This window comes from Pagrus pagrus (genome assembly GCF_965226575.1).
Source record: "Pagrus pagrus genome assembly, chromosome: 10".
In the NCBI taxonomy this organism is placed as follows: Eukaryota; Metazoa; Chordata; class Actinopteri; order Spariformes; family Sparidae; genus Pagrus; species Pagrus pagrus.
This window is the reverse complement of record NC_140194.1, coordinates 24,784,573-24,810,307: the sequence shown is the minus strand read 5'-3', so window position 1 is coordinate 24,810,307 and position 25,735 is coordinate 24,784,573. Positions and strand designations below refer to the sequence as shown.

Below are 25,735 nucleotides of genomic sequence, written 5' to 3'. Positions count from 1 at the left end.
AAAATGATAGGATTATGTGCGAGTTTGTCCTTGTGCCCGCTTGTGTGTGGATATGTGGGGAAGACTAGGTTTTATGTCCACCATGTACTCTGCATTATATAAAGTCCTAGTTATTTCTCTCCGTGCTCCAGCGTGTGCTTTCCCAACTTGAAGGGGTTTCACATGGTGCCCATCACAATGTGAAATGTTGCCCTGTCGGTCTTTCATGAAGGCCCATAAACTCAACTTCACTGAAGGCCATTTACCTCAAGGCAGTGTTTAAACTGGATGCACATTTTACAGTTTCATCAGCTCATTAAACGCTCAATTTGCTGTCACAGCCAAATTTGCACACATACAGTGCCCTGAGAAAGCTTCCATGGAGTAGGTTGGAAGTTCAGAATGGGTTTATGATTTTTAAACTCCCAACCATGATTGTAACCATGAAGACCAACCACACCAGTTTCATTGCAGTCAAAGATTTTGGGGAGAATCTAATTCACTAGGGCTTTAACGATTTGTGTATTTGTGCAACTGTCACTGTACAGGCGTCATGTACCAGACTTCACAGTATGTAGACTAATGCATGTAATGCAGAGCCAAAGTTCATAAGCCCAAGTTCCCAGAAGAAACTTTAAGCTGTATGCTGTTAGCAACATGTGCTCAGGTTAGCAAAACAAGCTGATTGTGTGCGAGTCAGTCACACAATGGCGAACGCAAATGAAACACCAGAGCTGGAAGGCCCACTCGGTCCTTTAAATCAGTTGTCTGAGAACAAGTCAGTTCCCAGTCAGTCGTAGATAAGACGTTACGGCGTAAGATGATAAGATGTTATGTCTGCGTTGCTCCACTGTTAGGGTACAACACATTAAACATGTTCACCCACATTCACATGTTCACCCATATGACAAGATGCATTTGTGTTAATTTCCCCTGCTGTACCAAACCTGCACCAAACCCTGAATCCTGAATGGGGGTATTAACTGGACCATGACTTCTGTGTTCTGTAACATCCATATTAATGACACGTATCTCACTGCTTTAAGTAGAACTGGCCTGAACTGATTATTATTTAAGAATGCCTTGTTAGTGAGGGCACACACGCCAACCGGAGGAAAGGTAGGAAATTACAGAAGCCAGTTTCTTTTCTCTGACAGCCTTATAATGTCTTGCGAGTATTCAATCTGCATCAGTAAGCAATTGCAGTAATGTTACAACAATTCACCACTGAGCAGCAGCACCTAAACTCGGAGCTCAAATCACAGCTGGGGCTAACACTGATAAAATTGTATATGTGTGAATCTACCAGCATCTGTGTTCGGAAGCAAAACAAATGATTTTTTCAGATTGTTGAGTATTGTACTGACTACTGGTGCTGACCAGTCACAGACCCTGAGAAGCCTCACTGCATTCGACAGAAGGGATTTACATTTCAAATCTTTTCTCAGTACTCTCAGAATGTAAGAGGAGTATAATGAGGTGTGTGTGTGTGTGAGTGTTTGTGTGCGTGTGTGTGTGTGTGTGTGCGTAGACATGGTTTAAAGGTAAGAATCCTATTAGCAACCTCTTGGCTCAGTGCTTAGTCTGTCAGCTGGTGTCTCATGTCCTAGGATACACGATAGGCTTGAGCATAGGACAGATCTGGAGGTTTTATTAGATTTTTTAATCCATCAAACGGTATATGTATATTCATCAATCCACCCATGCATCCATCCTTATTTTTAATCACTTATCCTTTGTAGGAGTGCGTGGGGCTGGAGCTGATCCCAGCTGACACTGGTCCGGTGAAAAAGGGTTCATTACCCCCGGCAAGGTTATGTTTTTTGCCCGTGACGTTTGTTGGTTGGTTTGTCAGCAGGATTACACAAAAACTACTTAACGGATTTCCACGAAACTTGGATGGAGGAAGGCCCAGAATAGCCCCCATTAACTTTTGGGGCAGAACCCGGATAAAGGGATGGAGCCAGGAATTTTCTTTCGCTTTCTATAACATTGCGAGATGCGAGGTGTTTTATTAATTTCTCAGGAAATAATGCATGGATCTTATTGAAAAATGCAGTGTGTTTAAGTGGCTGGGCAGCAATGAGTGGTTTAAATTTAGAGTGATACAGGGCTACAGAGTTTGACATTGGATATGGTTTAATTGAATTCAGGACTGTTGGGCCTTGGTGGAGGTATGCACTCTATTGAGTGCCATTCTTGTTTATAAAGTTGGAATCTGTGTGGATTCAACCAAAGTGTGCACTTCTGTCAAATGTTTACCTCTCCGCTCTGTGTGTGTGTATGTGTGTGTAGCGCAACCCCAACCTGCAGCTCACACAGGCAGAGGTTTTTATAGTCCCATCCTTGTGCTGTTAGTGGCTGGGCATGTGCATCCCACCCAGAAATGTCATAAACACAGCAAAATACTACACAGCTAAGAAAATACAGGCATAGAGCAGGGTCTCTGCAGACACCGCCACACACTTTGAGTGGGTGAGAAGTGATCATTGAGAGGGATTACTTTCATATGAGACATTTTTTTAGGAAATCCCTGCATGTTACATCTTTAAAGGAGGTCACTGATGTCCTCGGGCAGATCGTTCCAAAGCCTCGGGGCCCTGACAGCAAACACTCTGTCACCTTTAGTTTTCATCTGGTCTCTAAAACAGACAGAAGACATCTGCCCAAGGATCTCAATGTACGTTCGGTGCTAAGAGGTCAAAGCAGGGAGAGAGGCCATGAAGAGCCTTAAAAGTAATCTGTAAAATCTTAAAATCTATTTTTAAACTTACTGGGAGCCAGTGTAAAGAGGCTAAAACAGGAGTGATGAGATGACCTCTCCTGGTTCTGGCTAAAAGCCTGGCAGCTGACTTCTGTACAGTTTGGATTAGGGTCTAATCCTGGGGAACAGAATTCCCGGGAAAATTAAAATCCTTTCCCATTTCTCAAGAAATATGATCGCGGAAAAATGGGGGAAAATAACTCATTTTGAACATATTGGAATATATTTAGAAAATATGTGGGCCTATAGTTTACCTTCTTAAAACATATGCAACAGCTGTGTGTGCGTGCTGTTGTGGAAAACACCCACCAAAAGCTTACTGTAATTATGAAACACAACGCGCCCCGGATTCAAAGCCTGCTGGGATTTATCTATATTTAACCCACTGTACTGGCTTAATATATGCACACTGCACAATGTTTGAAGTGCTGCTCAAGTTAACTGCGAGTGACTTTATAACTATATCTTACTTTGCTTGGCTATTACAGGAGGCTAACAGCCTGGCACCAGCAGCCTCTGAGCGCTGACAGAATAATCCATCTCAGCTTCATAGAAACTTCATAGAAGTTTGAAAACGCCAAATTATGCACTTTAATGAATTTTAAAATACCATTTCCATGTGGCTAGGCAACGAACTTGAAGTGAAATTCGTGCTGCATGTTGATTAACAAAGTGGTGTTTTTAGACTCTCTCTAAACCTGACTGCCCACTGAACAGCGTTGGAGCGCTGCTTCAACGGAGACGGATGGAAAAACGTTCATGGGCTAACATCCATTACTTCAATGCACATCACACCATCACTCCAGATAGGGGGTGAGGATGTGCACGTCCACTCGGGTGTCATGTTTCCATCACTGCTGACCAGAGCCTGTGACTACTCCAGGTTCATTTAATCTGGGAATGAGTGCTGATTGGACTTTTTACCACTGAAGACAACAGCCAGATGTCGGTGGGTGTGAGTGGGTTTGTTGTCCAGAGTGAAAGAGGTTTAACACGCACGCATTCTAATTTCAAGTTGAGAGTAGATAAACAGACATTGTGGTTCAAAGTCGATGCGCAGCGCTGTAGAAGGATTAACTCTGATGGAACAGGTTTTTTTTTAAAGATTTATACCATGTGGTTGACCTCTACAAGCAAGTTTTGACCAGAATTGTTCAGCAGTAGTTAGTTGTGGTAAAAACATCCAAAACACATGTCTGAGGCACATGAAGTGGGTTTTGCCTCATACAGATTTCATTAAATGGCACTTTCTCAGCCCTCCAAGGTCATTGTCTCTTTTGTGAGTTTTATGATGAGCCACATTTATGTGCAGGCCCTTTAAAATGAATTTCATTGCCACTGATTCTGTCATGGTTTGGGGTTTTTAGTTCAGTTATCTCCTGCTTATTTTGAAAGTTCTCTCCTCGTGTGATACTTGCTTTACGCTTCCCATCTTTGTCTTCTTCCCACCTGATGTTTTGTTAGTTAACAAGTCCTTGTGTATTTAAGCTTGTGTTTCGCCCTCACCCTTTGTCAGTTATCCGTTTTCCTCCTGGTGTCTGTTCATCTGCGTTTGCTCCCCGTGTGTCCTTTGTGTTCTCGCTATTGTTCCCCGTCGCTTTCTGCTATGTTTTGTATTCTTAGTTTTTTTCTTGGACTCTCTTTTGCCTGCCTTTTAGTCGCCTGCTTTTTATCGCCTGCTGTTTTGATTTTTGGGCTCCAGCTTTGTTAAGAAAGCTCGCCTTTTGTTTCTTAACCTGCCTGCCTTCTGTCCTCACCTGTTTGCACACGTAAGATATACTGTACATTGAAAGCATTGTAGCAGTGGCTGTTCTATCTACATAGTCACAGATTTTTTTTTTAACTGCATGACATGTGACCTGATCTGAGGATAAATCCGGTGATGGGATTCATCAGTCACTCAAAGCATGTATATTTTATTTCATGTATTAAACTACAGAGAAAATACTGCAACTTTTGGGGTATTTACGAGACCGCAGTAGACAACTATCTTAATCTCAACTCATTAGGAGTTTCTTTAATCTGTATTTTTCTGATCAAACACAAACTTCCCACATACATTATTTATACAAACTCTTGATGTGTTTGCGCCTATGTGTGTATGAAAAAAGTATAAAATAATAAACATAAAGAATTATAAAAGAGCCTACTTAGCTACTCTGCTTACATCTAGTTTTGTATATCTGAGTTCAAATATTTTTGCTGATTTATATATTTCTGTAAGTTTGTGTATATCTAAACGGCAGTAGCATCATAAATTAGTGTAGGTTGGGAGGAAAGTGAGTTGAACACAGTTTTTATTGGTCACATAGCCACAAGGCACTTCTAAATAGTTGTCAATGGTGTGACTCACAGGTTTAGCATTTAAGCTTTACTGTTAATAGTATCACGTCACACGTTGCCAAAGGATGAGGACCAAACAACCAGATTTAAGGTTTCATGCCAAAATAAAATTTTAGAGAGTAGATTTAAACAATTAAATCTAACAAATTGATGGGTCTGTTCTGGTCCTATTGGTAATATAAATGTGACATTAAATGGATCTAGAAGCCGTGGACTGCCTTCACTAGGACACTGTTGTGTTAGTCTATGCCAAATCACAGTGTCTATACAAGCATAAAATTAGAATAGACGGGGTTTAGGTGTTATATTGGCCATGATTACAAAGCCAGGCATGCTTTGTTGCTGCAGCATCAAAGCCTCTTTCAAAGCCAGGAAAAATCCAGAATGGAAATTTGAGCATTGTGCTCAATGCATTGGACACACGTGGTGTGTGGTTACCCCTGCACTCATTACCACAGGACCTAATCAGAAACAATGTCTTTTAAAACTGGGTCCCAAAGGTGAAGTTATGTAAAAAGGTGTGCGAGATGCAAGCAGTTTTTTTTTTAGCCTGTGGGACTTGAAGCCTGCAGCCTAGTGGAGGCCGTTTATAGAAACAGTGGATGGGATCAGCAGGGTCCCACAGGAGCTTCTCTGCCACTGAGCATGACACTGGAGTGCTGAGGTATTGAGGGTTGTCGATGATTTGAAAATCCTGGATGATGGTCTGCTGGCGGTGATTAAAACAGAGGCCAGAGTTCAACATACCCAAGGTATGTTTCTGTTATCCGGCTTAACTAACCCTAAGAGTCACGATCACACTAAGCAGTTATACGAAGGTGGTTATCAACTCGATAAGTCAACCCAGGTGTTCCACACTGAGCCACGAACACGCGGAATATGTCACAAAGAAGAGCAAACTAGTAGAGCAAAGTAGAGGAAGAAGTTAAACACATCTTCTGGATCTTCTGTGAATGATAATGCCATTTTCCAGAGAACTGATTGGTCAGAAGGCGGTGCTTTTACATGTGTTGATCTGTTATCTTGAACATAACCTGCTCTGGAGCTAACCACAAATCCTTCTTGTAATATAGCCCCAGGAGGCCAGGTTGAAGGTTATGACACCGCTGACCATGGATTGCAAAGACTGACCTGACACATTTAAGCCTCTGGGTTTCTTCAGAGGATGAAGGTTTGTTATGCTCCTTTTAAAATACGATGACATGAGATGAGAAAATAGATGAGAGGTCTTAGCTAATACACTGACATTAGTTATCAAGAACACAACAGAAATGTTTCCCTGATCACATCCTACAGGAACAGTTATTTAGAGGAGTTTTCACTTGAGAGGTTTCTGTATTTCTGCTGGTTTGAAATGGACAGGGCGTCATTTAAAAATGTAAGACCTGACAGTTTCTGATGTTTTTTAACTTAGATTTTTGGTTATTGAGTCATTAATTGATAATACTGTAGAGAAATGCTTAAGATTTGAAGCTGGGTTTCTTTAAGGGAGCTCAGATTCCACTGTACGTTTTTGTATTCTCATTGATTATTTGTTTTATTTTTCCAGCACCTATTTCACTGCCCTGCCTACTCCAGCCTATTGCCACTGGTTTTGGACATTACTTTATTTGAGCACACAAATACACCTGCATACAATCAAGTGGGGAGTTCAAAGTTTAGCAAAAAACAGTAAAGAAGACTTCAGATCTTAGATAAAGGTAGAGGAAACAACATGTCTGATTTCTGAGCACCAGTATGCCTTCAGGACCAACAGATCCTCAGAGGACGCCATATCCACTGCCCTCCACTCAGTCTACTCATACCTAGAGAATAAGAGCAGCTACCTCAGGATGCCGTTTGTTTGTTTCAGCCCAGCATTCAATACAATCTCACCCACAAAGCTGATTGGAAAACATATCACTCCGGGCTTGACTTCCACTCTCTGCAACCGGATATTGGACTAACTCACAAGATGACCCCAGACAGTTCGGATTGGCGCCACCTCCTCTACATTAGTGCTCAACACCGGAGCAGAGCATTTAACAACAGGACTGAAACTATTAACGAAAAACAAAATGACAAAAACATCTATTAAATTAAAAATTAAACAGCATTTCCAAGAGAAATTGGTGAAACGTGCAGTTTCTGGCTTCTCTCTGTTCTATATCATTGTAAATTGTAAAGATTCAATTTATATACTAAGAGTGTAAAACATTCAAATTGTCTTTGTTGCCACTGGGTTTTTTTTGTTTTTTGTCCAACTTCACACTGCACAACCAACCAGCATTGTTTGACATACAGGCCCGGGCACAGGCACGACATGTGACATGACACCCTGGCTGCATACCAAGTCAATGGCATGTTTTAGCATATTCTCACAATTCTGATTTGTCTACAAAAATATGGAAATATGTAAGAGAAGAGAAGAGAAGAGAAGAGAAGAGAAGCCTCCCTCACAATCTTTTCACCTCTTTTCCCTGAGCAGGCCAGGCTGCCCTTACATCTTCTCTATCCTTCACGGCACTCCGACTGCTGTTGTCTCTTAGCAACACCTCCAGGCAAATCGATGGAGGGGAAAAAGAGAGCGACAGACAGATGAATGGGGGGTTGAGAGGACTTGAGGGGGAGGGAGAAGTGGGGAGAAGGGCAAATGGGTGTCAAGTGTATAAAGGAAAAAGGAGGAGGAGATAAAGGAGGAGTAGGTGTAGGTGATGTGGGGAGGGAGGAGATGGGTGGAGAGGTGACTGGAGGGAGATAGGGAGAAAGAGAAGGAAGCTAGGGAAGGATGCATTTAAATGTCAAGCTCTAGCTAAGTCACAGTATTTAATGTCATCTGGGAGCAAAATGTCAGAACGATAAAGGCGACTACATTTTTAAGGGTTGCCTGCTGGCATGTTTTTTTGCACAGGGACTGCATTTCTAGGAAAGCACTTTAGAAAGAGTTTGGTTATAAAATACACAGATGGCTCACTTTCCCAGAGTGCTCACTGAATAGGATCTGATGTCGGACACTTTACTCTAACTTTTTATATATAAATATATATAATAAAACCCTGCAAGATTAAACACAGGAGTCAAATCAGGCTGGCAGCTTGCCTGAGCGCCCATACTGATGGCCATGGTGACGCTAGAGGCAGACACTGGCAGGCAGGTCAACGACAACAAAGCATCCCCGGCCGGGCAAGAGGGGGATGAGCAGAGCCCGTGGCCTCCGACACCAGCAGCAGACGCTGGAGGAGGAGGAGGAAGAGGAGGAGGATGCCTGCCTCTTCATCATCACCACCAGCACTGTGTATCCGAGCTGAATAGAAATGAAATGGCCACATGCTCACCTTGCTGTTCAGTTGTATCTCTGGGTGAAATCCCAAACCAGTGTTGCTCTCCACAGCCGGTCCTCCTCACTACTGCTGCTGCTGCTCGCAGGCATCCAGCGGATCTCGCTCGCGGCACTCAGTCACGTTGTCTGAGCTTGTTTCTCCGCTCACTCTGCCTGCGTGCGAAGCCAGACGAGCACAGGAATGTAAATGGACCTCTGATAACAAAAAACGGCGTTAGCGGTTTCAGCCTAGCTATGCAAAGCCGACGGGTACCAGATGATGAGGAGGCTAAAAACCTGCTAACCCGCTCGCTGAATGAGACGGAGAGGCGAGCCAGTGTCCAGCACAAGGAGCAGACCGGGGACTGTGCTGTCCGGGACGGCCCTCAACCACCAGGCAGGAGGAGCAGGAGGAGCAGGAGGCGGCGTCGGATGGTGTCTTCCTGGGAGGGACGGTCCTCGTAGACCCCGGTGGTCGCTGCTGTCACGCTAACTAGCGTCGATCTACAACTTCCTGTCAGACCTTTTCACAATTAAACTACTGTGTGTGTTTTATACCTACAACATCATGTCGCTCAGGGGAATTAAAGACTTTATGGGCATGTTTTCTGTTTCTAATTTTTTTTTGTGATTATTTTTTATGATTTACATTCTACAAATTTACAAAATTCACTAATACACGAATCAGAAGACACTATAGAGACTAATAAATTAAAGACATACTGCTTGTATGTGTATGTGTGTGTGTGTATACATTTACTGATATGCATGCACATGTGCGTAAAGCATATACGTACCTGAAACATGCATACACACATAGTAGATAGAAACATTCATGCATGCATATACATGCAGGTACATGCACAGTTTTTTAAGATCCTGCCATATTTACCATTAATAAAGTCTATACAAAGTCCTATACTTTTCATTTTTGTTGTATTTCATAGTGCTAATGTACTTCAAAAGTCTCATCGTGAATATGATGGCTGAAATGTTCATTCGTGAAAAGATGGATCTCTGTGAACCTTCCTGCCCCTTAACAAAACCTGCCTCCCCAGCAGAATGGTGGACTGGATCACATCTGAAGCTCTCCTGTCTGCTGAAGTAGGCTAAGTAAATCATCTAATACATAAAGATAAGGATTAAAATCCAATTTATAACTTTAAAAATCACAAAAAACATTTATGGACCTTCTGCTATCAAAGCAAAAGCATATGCATTAAATGTTCCATCACTGAGACCAGTGACACATTAATAAATTCACTTCTATGAAAAAGAGGAGGGAACAATGACCCAGGTGATACAACTCTGAAATGACACATAAGTAGAGAGATGGTGTGCTTTTTACATTTAGTACATACACTGTATTGTTGACATGCTGCGTATTTGTTTTCCATGTCTTTGCTGATTTTACTTTGAAAGCAAACTCCCAGGTAGTGAACTCTGCAGCTTTACAGCAACAATTGTGTGACTCCCTCAAAGAAGCTATTCAGAGGAGCCAAACCACTACAATGACAGAGTTCTGGGTCTGTTGTCGTCGTATTTAAAGTCCACGACGCACCTCTGAAAATTTGAATGACTATAAACAATTCAGTTATGTTTTTTGCTAACCTATCCTTTTAGCAGATCCACTCATTATGGGCTGCAGAGACTTGGCTGAAAGACTAAGCATTATTGCGTGACCAACAGCAATCATCTGGGTATGAACTCACTTGAACTCCCTTTATCCTCACTGAATCTTTGGGCCATGTTGTGCAAAGCATTTAGGAATTTGTAGTTTTTACACATATTGTAGGTTGCTTTGTAGGTTGCTTTATTATAAGTAAAGCTGACACTTGAAGAGTGAAAAATGTCTATGCTTTTCTCCTATTATCATACTCAGACAAGTTAATATTCACAAATTAACACCACTTTTATGATTTTTGATGCATTAATGCAATCGGCAGAAGTAAAATGCTTACATTGAAATTATAGTTAACGGCTATAAACAAACAACATTGTGGTCGCTTGACTTCAACGTCACCACCACTAAGCATATTTTTACACTATACTATACCCAATTTCATATTAATCTACAAGCTGCAAAGTTAGAGTAAGAATAGACTGCAGCTAAAGTCCACCTGTAAAGATGGACTAGTGAGTAGATGAGCTAATCACAGACCTTATTTCAGGCATTTAACCAAAAACCCATTCAAAAAACCCAAATACTTCCAGATGAGGGGACTCGTGCAAAGATGCTCACTTATATCAGGGTTTTAGGACTCATTCCTGCAGAACTCTTTAGGGTAAGAGTTAGGGTTAGGCAAGAAGTGGTTATGGTTAGGGTAAGACTCCAAGAGATGGATGTAAGTCTAGGCTATGTAAAGTCCCAAAAGTGAGTGGCATGAATCAACATGTATGTGTGTCCTTATACATGGTACAAAGTGAGGACCAAAAAGGTATTACTGGACATTCTTGGGAAGTGAGGACATTTGGGTCCACACTTTTATACAAGGTTGTTTGAGTGTTAAGACTTGGTTATGGTTTGGTTTAGGTTTGGGTTAGGGTTAGGGTTAGGCATTTAGTAGTGACAGTGTGTGTGTGTGTGTGTGTGTGTGTGTGTGTGTGGGAGAGAGAGAGCGAGAGAGAGTGAATGCACAGTGACTGGTCTAATTTCAGGACATCACGTCAGCTGTGATTTTGCACCATCATGACTACCTAACCACCCTTGGGACACCCGATGATCCTGCTGGAAAAACACTTCCGCTCTGGTGTAAATCAAACTACCCAGCTACTGACTGATGCATTTCAGCTTCAAGTAGTCATTCCAACATACTTAAAAACAACAATACAGCAATGCTGTTGCCTGGCCCAACATTTAACTGAAGCTTCAGTGATGCTTACACTGACTGAAATGCTGTATTGATTTTTGGGATGATCAAAGTTTGATATATTTGTTGACATAACTACTAGTGAGACAGATTTTGCATTTGTTTGGCTGCACAACATGAGTTTGTATAGATGAAGCCAGCATACTGTGTGTAGGATATTCAATCATTACTACTCAGCAGGTTCGTTTTAAAGAAAAAACGTGTATATGATTTATTAATGTGAAAAAATTGCAAACACCATAGGACGTTAGAGTGGCTCACTATATTTCCTTTACAGAAAACAATATACATACAAGAAATGTAATCAGAAATCGTTTTTGAAGGCCACTTACCCTCCATGCACTGCACGTGTTTCTTTGTATTGGTCTTAAGGTCTTTGGCGACATCTGCTGGAGATTCGGCGCTACTACCGCCTGTCTCAGGTTTCTGTCAGGCAGTGTGTGGGCCACCTCACATGACGCTGTTTGGCTGACGAAGGACCCCAAAACGGCGGCTCATCGTTGGCTTCCCTGAGTGACGGGGAAATTGCTTTTGTAAATGAAACATTATCCATCTATAATCTGAATCATCTTATCGAACACGCCGGTAAATATTTTATCCTTCAAATCTACAGTTTGTCCGCAATCAAATGGACATTGTATGCATGTTAAGTGTGCAGGGTCTTGAGTGATAGAGCAAGAAAATGGGAAATAGCGGCAGGCAAAAGTGGCGCTTTCAATGAATGGGCGCCCACACAGTTGAACACAAGTTCATAAGAGCTGTACAGGCTAAATGTGTGCACAGTTTGCTAATTAAAGTTGGCGAGGCTAAAAGGGTTACGTTGTGCAACACTTGCTCTGCAACAGAGAAGATAGGTTTGCCAAACGAAAGTAAATAAATTGAGAATTGCTTAGCATAAAGTTCGTCTTGTAGTTGCTAAGCTAGCGTTAGCAGTGTTAGCCGGCCATTGGCATGTAAACATTAACGCCACAAGTTCATTCTGTGTGACCAGCAAACATTTAGAGAACCCTGGACTAACTCCTAATGGCTTCATTGTGACGTGTATGGATGTTTTTTGAAGGTAGCTGATAATACCACAGTGCTCCTTCCTCAACAGTGCTGCTCAGTTCAGTTTTGAATAGCCCTCTTTATCCAGAACACCTTCATGCAAGGACAGGAGGACTGGCCATGGTCAAAGTATTAACAGAAATATCACCTCCATACATAAACCCTGTCTTTCATTGTTTCTCTGCAGTTTTGAGCCGGGCTTAGTGCTCCTTTTGCGGCCCCTGAAGAACCTTGTGTTGAACCCACAGAAAGGGAGCCATGTTTCTGTACAACATCACCCTGCAGCGAGCCACTGGCATCACTCATGCCATCCATGGAAACTTCTCAGGTGAGACTGCTGCCTGGCTTTTTTCCTGTGTGGTTGGGTTATCTTTAGTCTGTCTTACCATTTTCCCACCATTTTAGTCACACATATTTCCTCTATAAGTGCAGGAGGATGGCTTAAGACTTCTGTTTGTGGATCAGGTGGTCCCCTGTGAACTCAGGTGTCGGTCATAGAGTTTGTGGTGGTTGCAGAAGTGTTCTTTAGTAGAACAGATATTTCACCAGATGTGTGTAAATGAGGTTTGTTTGTCTACCGAATTGTTTGCTGAATTAATGTAATCTGATACTAAGCTGTGTTATGTCATGTCATTTCTCTGAATTATCAAATATTGTTTCTTTGTGGGTTTGAAATGATAATATGCTACAAATATCACTAAAACTAAAATCATTTAGAAAAGTATACACTCACTTTTGTTGCCAGTCTTTGATATTTCATAGATTAAACAGTGAAGTTAATTATTATTATCTTTCTAACATAGACAAGCATCTTAACAATGCTGGGTTTCCAAAGCAATTTTATTTCTGGGGATCAAATTTTGGCTAGAAATCCTGTTAAACTTGACAATTTCAATTATCAGATGTCACCCACAATACGCGTCCATGTGAGCCAAAAACTATACAGCGTTTTGTTTTTAGTTCACAAGCTGGATGCTGAAAAAAGATGTTTGTGTCTTGGTAGGAACCAAGATGCAGGAGATCGTCGTTTCCAGGGGAAAGATCTTGGAATTATTGCGGCCAGATGCCAACACAGGAAAGGTGCATACTCTGCTCACAGTGGAGGTGTTCGGCATCGTTAGGTCCCTGATGGCCTTCAGACTCACTGGAGGAACCAAAGGTATGTACTCAAGAGGGCATGCACTGGGACAAACATGTTCAGCCGCAATTTTAAGACCTCACAGAAATTTAAAGTGTCCATTTAAAAGCTTTGTTCTCTTGCCCCATGTACTACCTTTATATTTATACATGTTCATGTGCGTTTGTAGACTACATTGTTGTTGGAAGTGACAGTGGTCGTATCGTCATCCTGGAATATCATCCATCCAAAAACATGTTTGAGAAGATCCACCAGGAAACATTCGGGAAGAGCGGCTGCCGGCGCATTGTCCCCGGACAGTTCCTGGCTGTCGACCCAAAAGGCAGAGCTGTTATGATCGGTGAGAATTGATTTCAAAGACTTAATATGTTTGTATGAATCAAACTTGGGGGTTCAGTGTACCTCTAGACCACTGTAAAATGTGTCAGTATTTAGCATTTTAGATTACAGTTTAATTTAATATGTATACTGCATGTTTCAGTTAGAATCTTAATCTTCAAGGACAACCATGTATATGAAAACAGCAGGTTGAGTGAAATTAAGCATTTTGGATGTCCTTTCCCCTTCCCCTGTCCAGGTGCGATAGAGAAGCAGAAGCTGGTTTACATCCTGAACAGAGATGCAGCTGCAAGGCTGACCATCTCCTCTCCACTGGAAGCCCATAAAGCAAACACACTGGTGTATCATGTAGTCGGAGTCGATGTCGGCTTTGAAAATCCCATGTTCGCGTGCCTCGAAATGGACTATGAGGTAAGGTCCTGAAAACTCAGACTAAACCTTGAAGATGATAAACAATGGCTTGTGTTGTAGATGTGATGAGATCTTCATGTCTCTTCTCTGACTATCACTGGAGAAAGATTAAACACCTCTGATCTCGGCACACGTTGAATTTTCAAGAGCCATTTTCAACTAAGTATGGCTGAATGTCCTGCCACCTTTTTTACCCTCTTTAAAGTTGCCACCGCTCCCTTAGTGTCATTGGTCATTCTGAGCCTAATAATGGGCTGATTTTGAACACCTCTGATCCTGTATGTTGATATGTGCTCTGTTCAGGAAGCTGATAATGACCCGACAGGAGAAGCTGCTGCTAACACGCAACAGACGCTCACCTTTTACGAGCTCGACCTTGGCTTGAATCACGTGGTCCGCAAGTACAGCGAGGCTTTGGAAGAGCATGGAAATTTCCTTATCACAGGTAAGCATTAGGACATGTAGTAGTTGCGCATAGCAGGGAAGCAATACTTGGTTAAAAGGGAAGCCAAGAAGATGTTGTTAAAAAAATAAACCAAGAGGGACAGTGGAAATGAACTTTAGCCAGAAATGTCGTTGGAATGTTACATTTTTAAGAATTGGTGTCGGCTGTAAGATGGCACACGCTGACTTGTTAGATTACAAAAAAATCATCACAAAGTTGTTGTAGATGTGATGAGTTTGTCATGTCTCTTCTCTGACTACCGCTGGAGAAAGATTTAACTTCTCTGATCTCAGCACCAGTTATCAACACAACATCATGCATTGAAGTAGTAAAGGGAAACAAATGGATTGGGAACCAGAGCCCACCCTGCTCTTGAAGTCCAGCTGCTTTCACTTTTATCTTAATTTGAAACACATTCCACTGAATGCTCCTCTCTGTCCAGTCCCTGGTGGTTCTGACGGGCCCAGTGGTGTTCTGATCTGCTCGGAAAACTACATCACTTATAAGAATTTTGGAGACCAGCCTGACATCCGCTGCCCCATCCCGCGACGCAGGGTGAGTCATAAATACAGAAATACACCAGCGAAAAGGAGCATGCATCAAAATGTGACCGTTTTCTTGACTTTAAGGATCTAAGCTTTAATTTAATGAGCAATATTGTTGTCATCCACGACTGTGATTTCAAATGGAAGAATGTGTTTGTTTTGTTCATTTATTTGGAGGCTGTGATATAATTCAAGTCATCTCACCCACTCCAGTTATTTTATGTTCATCTGTGTCAGGTCAGTTTTTAGTCACTGTGTGCACATTTATTTTTACTTTGCTCCCTTCTCTTTGTCTGGCCTGTCCTACAGAACGACCTGGATGACCCAGAACGTGGTATGATATTTGTCTGCTCAGCCACCCACAAGACCAAGTCCATGTTCTTCTTCCTGGCCCAGACTGAGCAGGGTGACATCTTTAAGGTTACCCTGGAAACAGATGAGGAAATGGTGAGCAAAGATGAAGGAAGGATCAAATAAATCAAATCAAATGAGGTGCTGCATATTTGGAATACCACTCACCTCTAATGTGAAACAGAGGAAAGCAATTAATGGTTATTGAGTAACCTTCTGTGGAGTGATTTATTTGCTAATGTTCACGCACAAAATTGCACGTTCAGAAGGAGTCTCGCTTCTTTTTCAGGTCACAGAAATCCGGCTGAAATACTTTGACACCATCCCTGTGGCAACAGCCATGTGTGTCCTGAAGACTGGCTTCTTGTTTGTATCTTCAGAGTTTGGAAACCAGTGAGTCATTTGTTTTTTATTAACTAAACACAATACAACTTTCAATCGCCTTTTACTTTTTCTCCCTTCAGATTGTTGTAAAAAATATCCTCAAAGCTCAGCTCCTTGACATAATTCTTCTCTGTTTACCTTTTGTTTTATTTCAGTTGCACTTTATTCCACTCTCAAACCTCTTTTACTCACGTTGTTCTATCTTCGGTTTCCTTTAGTTACCTTTACCAGATCGCCCACTTGGGTGACGATGACGAGGAGCCTGAGTTCTCTTCTGCAATGCCGCTGGAAGAGGGAGACACATTCTTCTTCCAACCCCGGCCCCTCAAGAACCTGGTGTTGGTGGATGAACAGGAAAACCTTTCACCCATCATGTCCTGTCAGGTTAGTGTGTGTTTAGCCTCCCAAATACCTTGGAGCTGTATTGCTGTCATAAAAAAGTCTTTTGAACAGTGCAGTTCCTTCTTGGATCATGAATCTCTTCCTGTTTTTGACAGATTGCTGATTTGGCCAATGAAGATACACCACAGTTGTATGTCGCTTGTGGACGAGGACCCCGGTCTACTTTGAGGGTCCTCAGACACGGACTGGAGGTACACACACACACACAGACAAACACACACACACACACACACACACACACACACACACACACACACACACACACACGAGCACATGCACAAAACAACATGAGCGCACACACTGCTGGCTGAAAAATGATGAGTTTGTTCATGTCTCTTCTCTGAATAAAAGCTGAAGAGTTTGTAAATGGATCTGATTTCAGCACAAATCTGGTCTGCATCTGGTGTTTATATAAGGCGCCTGTTTTCATCACACAAACAATTGTAACCCCCAGTTACACGTGTTCTGTGCTCGGTACATGCATTCCTACTATAAATGTTGTGAGTGTTTCTCAACAGAGAAGCTTCAGTCTGTATACTCCAGACAACACTGGCAAATGTTCTGTGTACACACACATGCATGATAGTCTGCAACCAACTCAGCAAGTTGATTGACATGGGACATCTCTGTTGTTGTAGTTTGCATGAAACTGAGCTCAGATCCCAGTTTTGATTCAAACTCGGCGTGTAGGATTCCTGCTGACTTTTAAAACAGTTTTATAAACAATCATGACTTGTGTAGCAGTGGCTCTGCTTTGACAGCGCCGTCTGCAGCCCGACAGGAGCGACACTCTGTGGTACACTTGGATTTTAATGAACTGAATGCTTTGACTTTCTCTGAGTGTGGAAATCTGATGTTTTCACATCACAGATTATAAAGAAAGACATTGAAATGCACGCCTGAGGCTACAGATAAAACATACTGATGTAAGCTGATAATGAAGTATAATTCGAATAATTCAAACTTTTTATTGAACAACAAAATCTGATTCGAGTCGGGTTGGCCCACAGCCCTATCACATCTTCCTGATGCACTACAAAATTGAAAGTAACTAAATAGTGGTTTATTTCTGTGGTGTCAACACAGCACGTCTCCTGAACTATAAAGCATCATCCGTCATCATCTACACGACTGAATACAGAACCGATCAGAGCCGATTATTCTTGACAGTGGCCCAGTTAATTCATTTACCAATACCAAGTTTGTCATGATGTCATGATGATTGAGATAAGCACACAGTGCGTAGATGGTCAGAACAGTGACTAGCTGATTTTCCTTTTATAATTAATCCTTTTATAATTATTTCAATATGGATTTGTTGTTCACAATGTAGCATTATCAGGAATAAAATATGGTGGGACCCCTGGATCGAGTTTAATTGCATCCTTTAGGATTTAAATGCGTCAGAGACGCAGGACGTGTACCTATCAACATCACTGCAATATGATATGTGACATTTGATAAACATTAAATCCTAATTGCCTCCTTTTTGTCTTTTGTTTTCTCTCAACGTCCTTCCCTATCCGGCTCTTATCAGGTGTCAGAGATGGCTGTGTCTGAGCTGCCCGGTAACCCCAACGCTGTGTGGACAGTACGCAGACATGTTGAAGGTAATAAGCTTCCAACACCCGTTATCCAAGCATCTACAATCCAATTGTACAATGTCAGCCTGTAGTCACGTCAATAGAGACTGGGATTTATGGTATTGATTGGCAACGACTCACCTTAAGGCTGCCAGAATGAATACATTTCACCGTTTAGATTTCTCTGAGTGCTTTGTGTACAAACCCTTCAGCAGCATTGTGAAACATTTTGTTTAGTCTTTGTATCTACCAGTGTACACAAATCAACAAGGGATTTATAACGACTTGCAGTCGACCCTTATGTTTACATTTGGATTAAAGATTGTGCTCTTTAATAAATTAGTCCGTCACTCCTTTGAAAATGTTTGGTCTGTTCCCTGTTTGAAGAGCATTTTACATACAGATCTCTTTCGTTTTAGTCCAGCATTTGTGTTTGGTCCAGGGAAGTGAAGAGCCTTAATGCATAGGCAGATATTTAGTGTTTGCATGCTTCTTAGTGTTAATGTGTTTCCTCTTCAGTTTAAAATATTGTTTTCAACAGGGCCTTTCCCTGAAGTCAAATGCTTTTACACCGCAGCTGACAGAGATCCGTCTTAAGATCCATGTTTTGAGAGTGTGAGTGTACATGTGTCAGGGACAGGGGAACAAAGGCAAGGGTCAGAATTACGTATTTGGTATTGAGAGTTTGTCAGTGTTTTGAAACGAGTCCTTCAGTTCTGAGTAAGCGATAATTGGTTGAAAAAATGACAAATGCACTATATTTGTCCACTGGAAAGTTTACGTTCCAAAAGTCATTTTTTTGTAAGTGTAGGGGTTGTCTTGTCAATGTCGGTACCATAAGATGAAGATGGAAGTTGTTTTAAGTGTAAACCTTTGCATTTTTTCTTGATAACGTGAGGTCCGGATACTGTTTGCTGTCTGCAAACTGTCTGGTGTTTATCCTTTTGGATGGTGTTAAGTAAGATTTGACCACATGTTGGTTGTGTTACCAGAAGACTGCTCTTTGTCATGTCTTGAGTTTACAAACAGATCAACTTATCTTTGTCTTTTCAAACTGTGAGATGACACCCAGTGCCAAGCTGAGTCTCCTGTGGGGGAAAAAAACTTCTTTAACTTTAATACAGACAAACTGTCTTCAGAGTGAAGGAAATGAGTGTGTTATTTCAGCATTGGAACCTACTGAATATCTTGATGTATTTATTACATGAGAGAATATGTTTAAACACGTTTAAAGGTAAAGCCGATTGGTAAGACACATTAGTGCTGAAAACTAGTAATGCACAATAAGTATCTACCCGATTTGGGGAAATGTATATTATCAGCGATGTGTCGGTATCGGTGAAATTGTAGCTGATAAATGGAGCCAATAATATGAAGCCAAATTGCTTTCATTGACTAAACAAGTGCAGCACTCCATCAGAGCAGCAGGCAGCATGCTCCTCTAAAGATGTTTTGCCATCCGTCAAATAAACCCAGAGAATAAGTGCAGCATGCTGTTGTCGCTTACGACGTTGAACTGCTTCACCTGGTTAGAGCCACAGAGTGCAGACTAGAGAGCCAACATGTTGTATGTAGATGTTTTTTGCAGGAAGAACACATGCTTATAATTGTGATACCTGTTCTGCAAAGGTTCAGAGAGGAGGAAAAACTACGAGTTAAAAAAAATTGAAATTACTGTTATCTTGTTGGGATCAGCATGAGAATCGATATCGAAAACCCCAGCATTGTTTTCCTAATCATTAATCCTTTGTCTTTTTTGTCTGCATTCTTTCTTTCATTAGATGAGTTTGATGCCTACATCATTGTGTCTTTCGTGAACGCTACTCTGGTACTTTCCATTGGGGAGACTGTAGAGGAAGTGACAGATTCTGGATTTCTGGGAACGACACCCACTCTCTCCTGCTCACTGCTCGGGGAAGACGCTCTGGTTCAGGTGAGTGGAATGTACCTTTAAGACCATCCTCATTCATACCTGTGTTCATAGTGGACAACTATGTCAAGCTTGCATAAGGTAATAGATTTGCAGAAAAGCAGTCTTGACCATTTTATTTTATAACTTCATCACAAATTACTTCCAAATCTCTACCCATTACCGAATTATCTGTAAGAAAAGTTTAAGAGTTTGAATGTGATGCTGCTCACCCTGCTCTATCTGTGACATTTAACTGAAGAACTGTATGTAGGATATCTTAGAATAAGAAAACAGTAAATACAATCAACAATTAAACCTGACCACTATTCACCTTCTTTTTTTTGTTCACACAGGTGTACCCAGACGGTATCCGCCACATCCGAGCAGACAAGCGTGTGAATGAATGGAAGACTCCTGGCAAAAAAACTATTGTCCGCTGCGCTGTGAATCAGAGACAGGTTGTTATCGCACTCACAGGAGGGGAGCTGGTCTACTTTGAGATGGACCCGGTAAGAAAAAAGATGTTTTGGTCTGCACCTGCACATTGTTTACTTATTCAAATTAAATATTTCCACAGGAAATGGGTATATTTTTACAATACTTTAATTTTGCATTCGAGGTTTTGTGTTAGTGATGTTACGCATCGGCATTTCATGCCTTATGCTACTTTGATCTAGTACATTACAAGTCACAGATGTGTGAACTGTATAGAATCAAATCATAACAGAAGTTATATTCAGGTTAGGAGGGGACTGAAGGATTTTAGGGAATGTCTACATCAGACCTCACCATTGGCTTTTTTAATATCAACTAGTCTATTGTCATTGTCTTGTCGCTGACTGTATTTAGTGGCAGACATGAAAACCTTGATGTTAGCTAAATTGCAAACTTAAATATGATGGCACAGCTCTCCAAAAATCAAACACTATTAGCTTCACATAATTTATTAACTGCAAAAGTGGAAGATTCAGTGTGACTAAAACTAATATTGAAGACTGAAAGCTGAGTCCTTCTCATGTGGCTTAACCACAGGAAAGGACTGAGATGACTGAAAACCTGTGTAGTAATCCTGTTTCTTGTTTTCCTCCTCTCTCTTTTTGTCTCTAGTCTGGACAGCTGAATGAGTACACTGAGCGGAAGGAAATGTCCGCAGACGTGGTTTGTATGAGCCTGGCTAATGTTCCACCTGGTGAGCAACGCTCGCGATTCCTGGCCGTGGGACTGGTTGACAACACTGTCCGAATCATCTCCCTGGACCCTTCGGTATGAAGTTTGTAGTTTGTAAATGAGATGGACCCTTCAGCAGAGAAAACAACACACAGCACTCTGACACATTCAGATACAATGTTCTGTATGATTGTCTAACCCAATCTAAAGTGTTAGGAGGAAAAAGCTCAGTTACTGTCAGTTGAGTGAAGTACTGTTATTCTCATACTGTTGCCTCCAACGCTGCCAGTCTTGCTGGTTAGATGGTGAGAAGCAGCAAATGATTTTAAAGTCCCATTTGCTTGTGTCAGGGCTGTTGCAGATGGAAATTCAAACAGAGTGGCTGTGGGTCCTTAAAATGTCTTAATTTAACTTATTTATATCTGTAGACCCCGTCAATCACTGGGGTGTCAATTGTCCTTTTGGCCTTGGTAATCCTACCAGACCCCTATTATAAATTAGTTTTAAGTGTTGAAAGCATTTTTTTTGTGGCAAAACCTCTCCCGTCTGGATTGCATCATTAATCATAGTTTTATTGCTGCTAAGTGGAGAAGTACCAGTTTGTTTGAATATATCTAAGATGACCTGGCCGTTGAATGCAAACCTGCTGAGGCGGGTCCGCTACACCCCTCTAGCAAATCTTATTTGTTCGGCTTAGTCTCAAGTCAGAAACAAATAACATTTCTGAACCTCTTCACCTGTGTAACTTTACTTTTGAGGCTAACTAACACTTAGCGTTGTTGTCTCTCCAAAGTATGTTCATCAGCAGCAAAAATATAGGTGCATTTATTTGGCTGTTGTGGCCAGAATATTGTGTAGGAAGTCTTTGATTCACATTTGTTCACATGTGCCAGGTATTGTGTAAGTACTTGTCTGAGGTAAAGTAGTGCTTTCTGACTCAGAGGTTTTGGTATTGACCAATCTGGAAGCATTTGGGGCCGTTTGATATTCTGAAGATGAGGAGAAAAAATGTATTTGTCCATTCAATTGTAAAATTGCCAAGTTAATTGAATAAGATCTTCTAATTTTCCAAAAACAATTTTTTGTCAAACCATCGCTGGCAGACTCATCCACCCTGGATCCATCAGAGTTCTTAATGATATGACAGAAGGAGCAAAGTTCCTGTTTGGTTATCAGAGTGGTCCTGGGGACAGGGCTTTGATCCATGACATTCTTGGAAAACAATTAATTATGTTGCCTGATGTTACAACTGCCTGGATTGCAGTTTCTGTCAAAAAGAAATTTAGTGTAGGAGGATATTAAGATGGATTCTTCTGTAGTTGCAGCAGAAAGATTGAAAGATTTTGGTTTTGTTTGGTCTTATCCAGCCTGGACATAGTCAGAATGTTGTCTTTATTAGATATACATCATCAGGGGCAACATGTTATTGTCAACCAGTATTGTTCATGTTGAACAAAGATATCTGATAATCATTGAGAACCTGAGGTTTGATGAGGTATGTGAAAACTTTTGTTGGGATGAATACTGAAAGGTAGCCATGGCTCAAGAGATTGATGGTGGGATATAGTAATTACTGAATCCTTTCATTAACAAATTGTTAGAAACAGAAAGTGTTTTGCGTCATGTTTTCCTTACAACTAATCAAATGACAACAATGGCCCTAACGAACCTGCAATATATGCCTTTAGTGGACTGCATGCATAGAGCGAGTGATGGGAAAGGATGATGAACTGATTACCTGTGGCCTCTGGCAGCTCTAATGGCCTGTTCAGCCTCATTCTCAGACGATTGACATTTCATCTGAGCTGATCAATAATTACGTCAGGCGGGTCCAATGACCTCTTCCATCTCATACACGGCCTACTGTCCTCAAGTAGCTCAGCTGAAAATTAAATATTTCCAATGCAATTTCTTTTGACTTAATTTGAAATGCTAAGCAAGGCAATGTATGATTTAGATTGTGTATGGAAACAACAATTGTTGATATTGTTACAGTGGGAAGATCAGACGGACTGCTTGGTGTTTTAACAAGGTGATGCCAGCAGCAAGCTAAGACGGCGAATCAGCAATATGCTAATGTTTATTTGTACTTTTTTAAAGAAATATATGGAGCCTCTATTTTAACCTCACTTTTTTTAGCCGTCTTTTCAGCTGCCCCACAGTCATCCTCACTCAGAAATACTGATCTTCAACATGATGTGTTAACTATGATAGGAATGTTCTATCATACCTCGTTCACACTGGACATAACACTCCCTAACACATCTAACACCCACTAACATCTGGCTTTTGTCTGCAATGGGAAAGGCCACAGTCAGCATTCATTCGCAGGTCAAATGACTCTGCAGTACTGACCGGTGTTTATCGGCCCCAGCTCCCATCGACTGATAGAAACGTAACACTCACCTTGCTGGACATGCTGATCTAGGCCTCTTTTCCAGCACACAATGATGATATGATGCACATTGAAGTTAAGAACGATACTTTTCTTTTTGTCTCTGTTCAAGCAGTGCTCGAACATAGCTACTCACATCAGTAGCTCCGGAATAAACAATGTGTCTAATGCAGAATTTTATCGATTAAGACTTGACAGCTGCCTTCATGTCCAGTCACAGGGTTGTAAAGAAGAACAATGTATGGATTTTATTCTGAACTGGGGATGAATCAACAATGTCCAGAGAATGCTGCCTCTGTTCTTATATTGGTGATAGCTGATCCTTAAGTAATGAACTGATCTCTAACTGGGTTTTCGATATTTCTAAAGACATAAACTTCTGTAAATGAATGTTTTCTGGTTAGGGGTGTCACGATTTTGATTCTAAATCGAAAATCCATCGAAATGGGCTTTCGAAGAGTAAATGGGTTTATCAATCAGTAATCCGTCAGTGTCACCCTTGATTTAATAAGGTGGATTCAGTGCTGACATTCACTAATTATAGACTGTTCCCAAAAGTCACTAATTGGTTGATTTCCAATGTCCATGCTACTAAAAAGCTTTAATGGAAGACGACATCTTCATTTAAATGTTTGTGTACACTTTGGTGAGACTGTTTTGTATGTTGAAATGGTCATAACCCTCTGAATCTTTGTCATGTTCAGGACTGCCTACAGCCGTTGAGTATGCAGGCCCTTCCAGCCCAGCCAGAGAGTCTGTGTATTGTGGAGATGGGAGGGGTCGAGAAACAGGATGAACTTGGAGAAAAGGGAACCATCGGCTTCCTCTACCTCAACATAGGACTTCAGGTATTCTTTCTCATTTGTCAGACTGTTTCCAGAAATGTTGTTTCTTTAAAGCCCTGTGAAAGCACACATGAGTCATAAGTCATATCTTTAGTATATGTTAGCAGTGGCTCAGATTAATCTTTTGCATAGTGGTTAACCCAAGAGGACAATTCTCATCATGATTTGCAATCGTCTTAGGGCTGCCACTAACGACTAGTCGACTAGTCGTTATAGTAGTCGATGACTAGTCGACTATCAAAGTAGTCAGATTATGAATTGCACAAAAAACAATGGCTCTTATTTAGTTGGGGAAAATGAGATGTCTCACTCTGAGCTATTTCAATTGGCTATGGTGAAACACTGTTTAGCGTGGCATTGCATGCCGTGGGATACGCACACGATGACGTCACTAACGACTAGTCGACGACTAAATTAGTCATTGACTAATTTAGTAGTCGACTAGTCGTTGCACCCCTATATTTCATTAAAGGTTTAATGAACTATCATCTTAATTGTCTTCATTTTTAGTAAGTAACACTTCAAGCTGAAAGCTAATGATTGTTATATAAGAGCAGCTGCATGCTGGTGCGATAAACTGTATGTTATACATTCAATTTACGTATGATCCGATTAGTCGACTAATCGAAAAAAATAGTCGGTGATTAGTCGACTATCAAAATAATCGTTTGTGGCAGCCCTATCATAAATAGAAGACATAAAGCACACCAGTCTCATAAGTCATCCAGGAGGAATATTGTGGCTGGATATTAAGTTTTCAGTAAGTCGGTATTCTAAGTCGTGTAACATAAAACATCTGCAACAACCTGTGATTCCTAATCACTAAGACCAAACCAACCATTCACCCCGCAACTCACAGTAGAGGTCCAACATTTTAGGTCAAATCATGCATTAATAGAAATCGACGTAAAAACATTATCGCCTATTTACATGACAATCATAGTAATGTGTCTGTCTGTGTGTTTGATCCCCTCTCTCAGAATGGTGTGTTGCTGAGGACTGTGCTCGACCCAGTGACTGGTGACCTGTCAGATACCAGAACACGCTACCTGGGGTCACGACCTGTCAAACTCTTCAGAGTCAGGATGCAGGGACAGGAAGCTGTATGTGACTCGAACATTTGCATATAATCAATACACACAAAAAATATGCTAACGGTGCTAATATAACTCCAGTGCTATAACTTAATTACAAAATGATACAACCTTTTTACTCTTAAACACAATGAAAGTAAAAGTCTTTTGGCTAACCTAAACATAAAACTTTAAGCTCTAACAGGACTTGTCATTTTTGTCGCTTTAAATGAGAGAGGATCTTTGATGTCTGTCTGTTTTCAGGTGTTGGCAATGTCCAGTCGCTCCTGGCTCAGCTACTCATACCAGTCTCGCTTCCATCTGACCCCTCTGTCATATGAGACTCTGGAGTACGCCTCTGGCTTTGCCTCCGAGCAATGTCCTGAGGGCATCGTGGCCATTTCCACCAACACACTGAGGTATGGATACACATCGCAACAGATA

The 25,735-nt window shown here is 41.3% G+C and overlaps 1 protein-coding gene and 1 long non-coding RNA gene across 2 annotated transcripts in view; one reads left to right on the top strand and one right to left on the bottom strand.

Moving 5' to 3' along the window:
• LOC311263860 overlaps positions 1-8,975 on the bottom strand; it is a 38,055-nt gene extending 29,080 nt beyond the window's left edge. Inside the window, exon 1 of the long non-coding RNA XR_014623406.1 lies at positions 8,401-8,975. This is a non-coding gene — a long non-coding RNA (uncharacterized lncRNA). The remainder of the gene's footprint in view (positions 1-8,400) is intronic.
• A 2,757-nt stretch (positions 8,976-11,732) lies between these two features.
• Positions 11,733-25,735, top strand: part of sf3b3 (splicing factor 3b, subunit 3) — a 29,102-nt gene continuing 15,099 nt past the window's right edge. The window contains exons 1-18 of the mRNA XM_084365098.1: positions 11,733-11,839; positions 12,489-12,629; positions 13,305-13,460; positions 13,609-13,779; positions 14,017-14,189; positions 14,493-14,634; positions 15,077-15,189; positions 15,489-15,626; positions 15,820-15,923; positions 16,133-16,298; positions 16,412-16,507; positions 17,854-17,926; positions 19,681-19,832; positions 20,165-20,320; positions 20,919-21,074; positions 24,078-24,221; positions 25,199-25,321; positions 25,556-25,710. Coding sequence (XP_084221224.1) covers positions 12,560-12,629; positions 13,305-13,460; positions 13,609-13,779; positions 14,017-14,189; positions 14,493-14,634; positions 15,077-15,189; positions 15,489-15,626; positions 15,820-15,923; positions 16,133-16,298; positions 16,412-16,507; positions 17,854-17,926; positions 19,681-19,832; positions 20,165-20,320; positions 20,919-21,074; positions 24,078-24,221; positions 25,199-25,321; positions 25,556-25,710 — 2,288 coding nt within the window. The 5' untranslated portion in view covers positions 11,733-11,839; positions 12,489-12,559. The remainder of the gene's footprint in view (positions 11,840-12,488; positions 12,630-13,304; positions 13,461-13,608; positions 13,780-14,016; positions 14,190-14,492; positions 14,635-15,076; positions 15,190-15,488; positions 15,627-15,819; positions 15,924-16,132; positions 16,299-16,411; positions 16,508-17,853; positions 17,927-19,680; positions 19,833-20,164; positions 20,321-20,918; positions 21,075-24,077; positions 24,222-25,198; positions 25,322-25,555; positions 25,711-25,735) is intronic.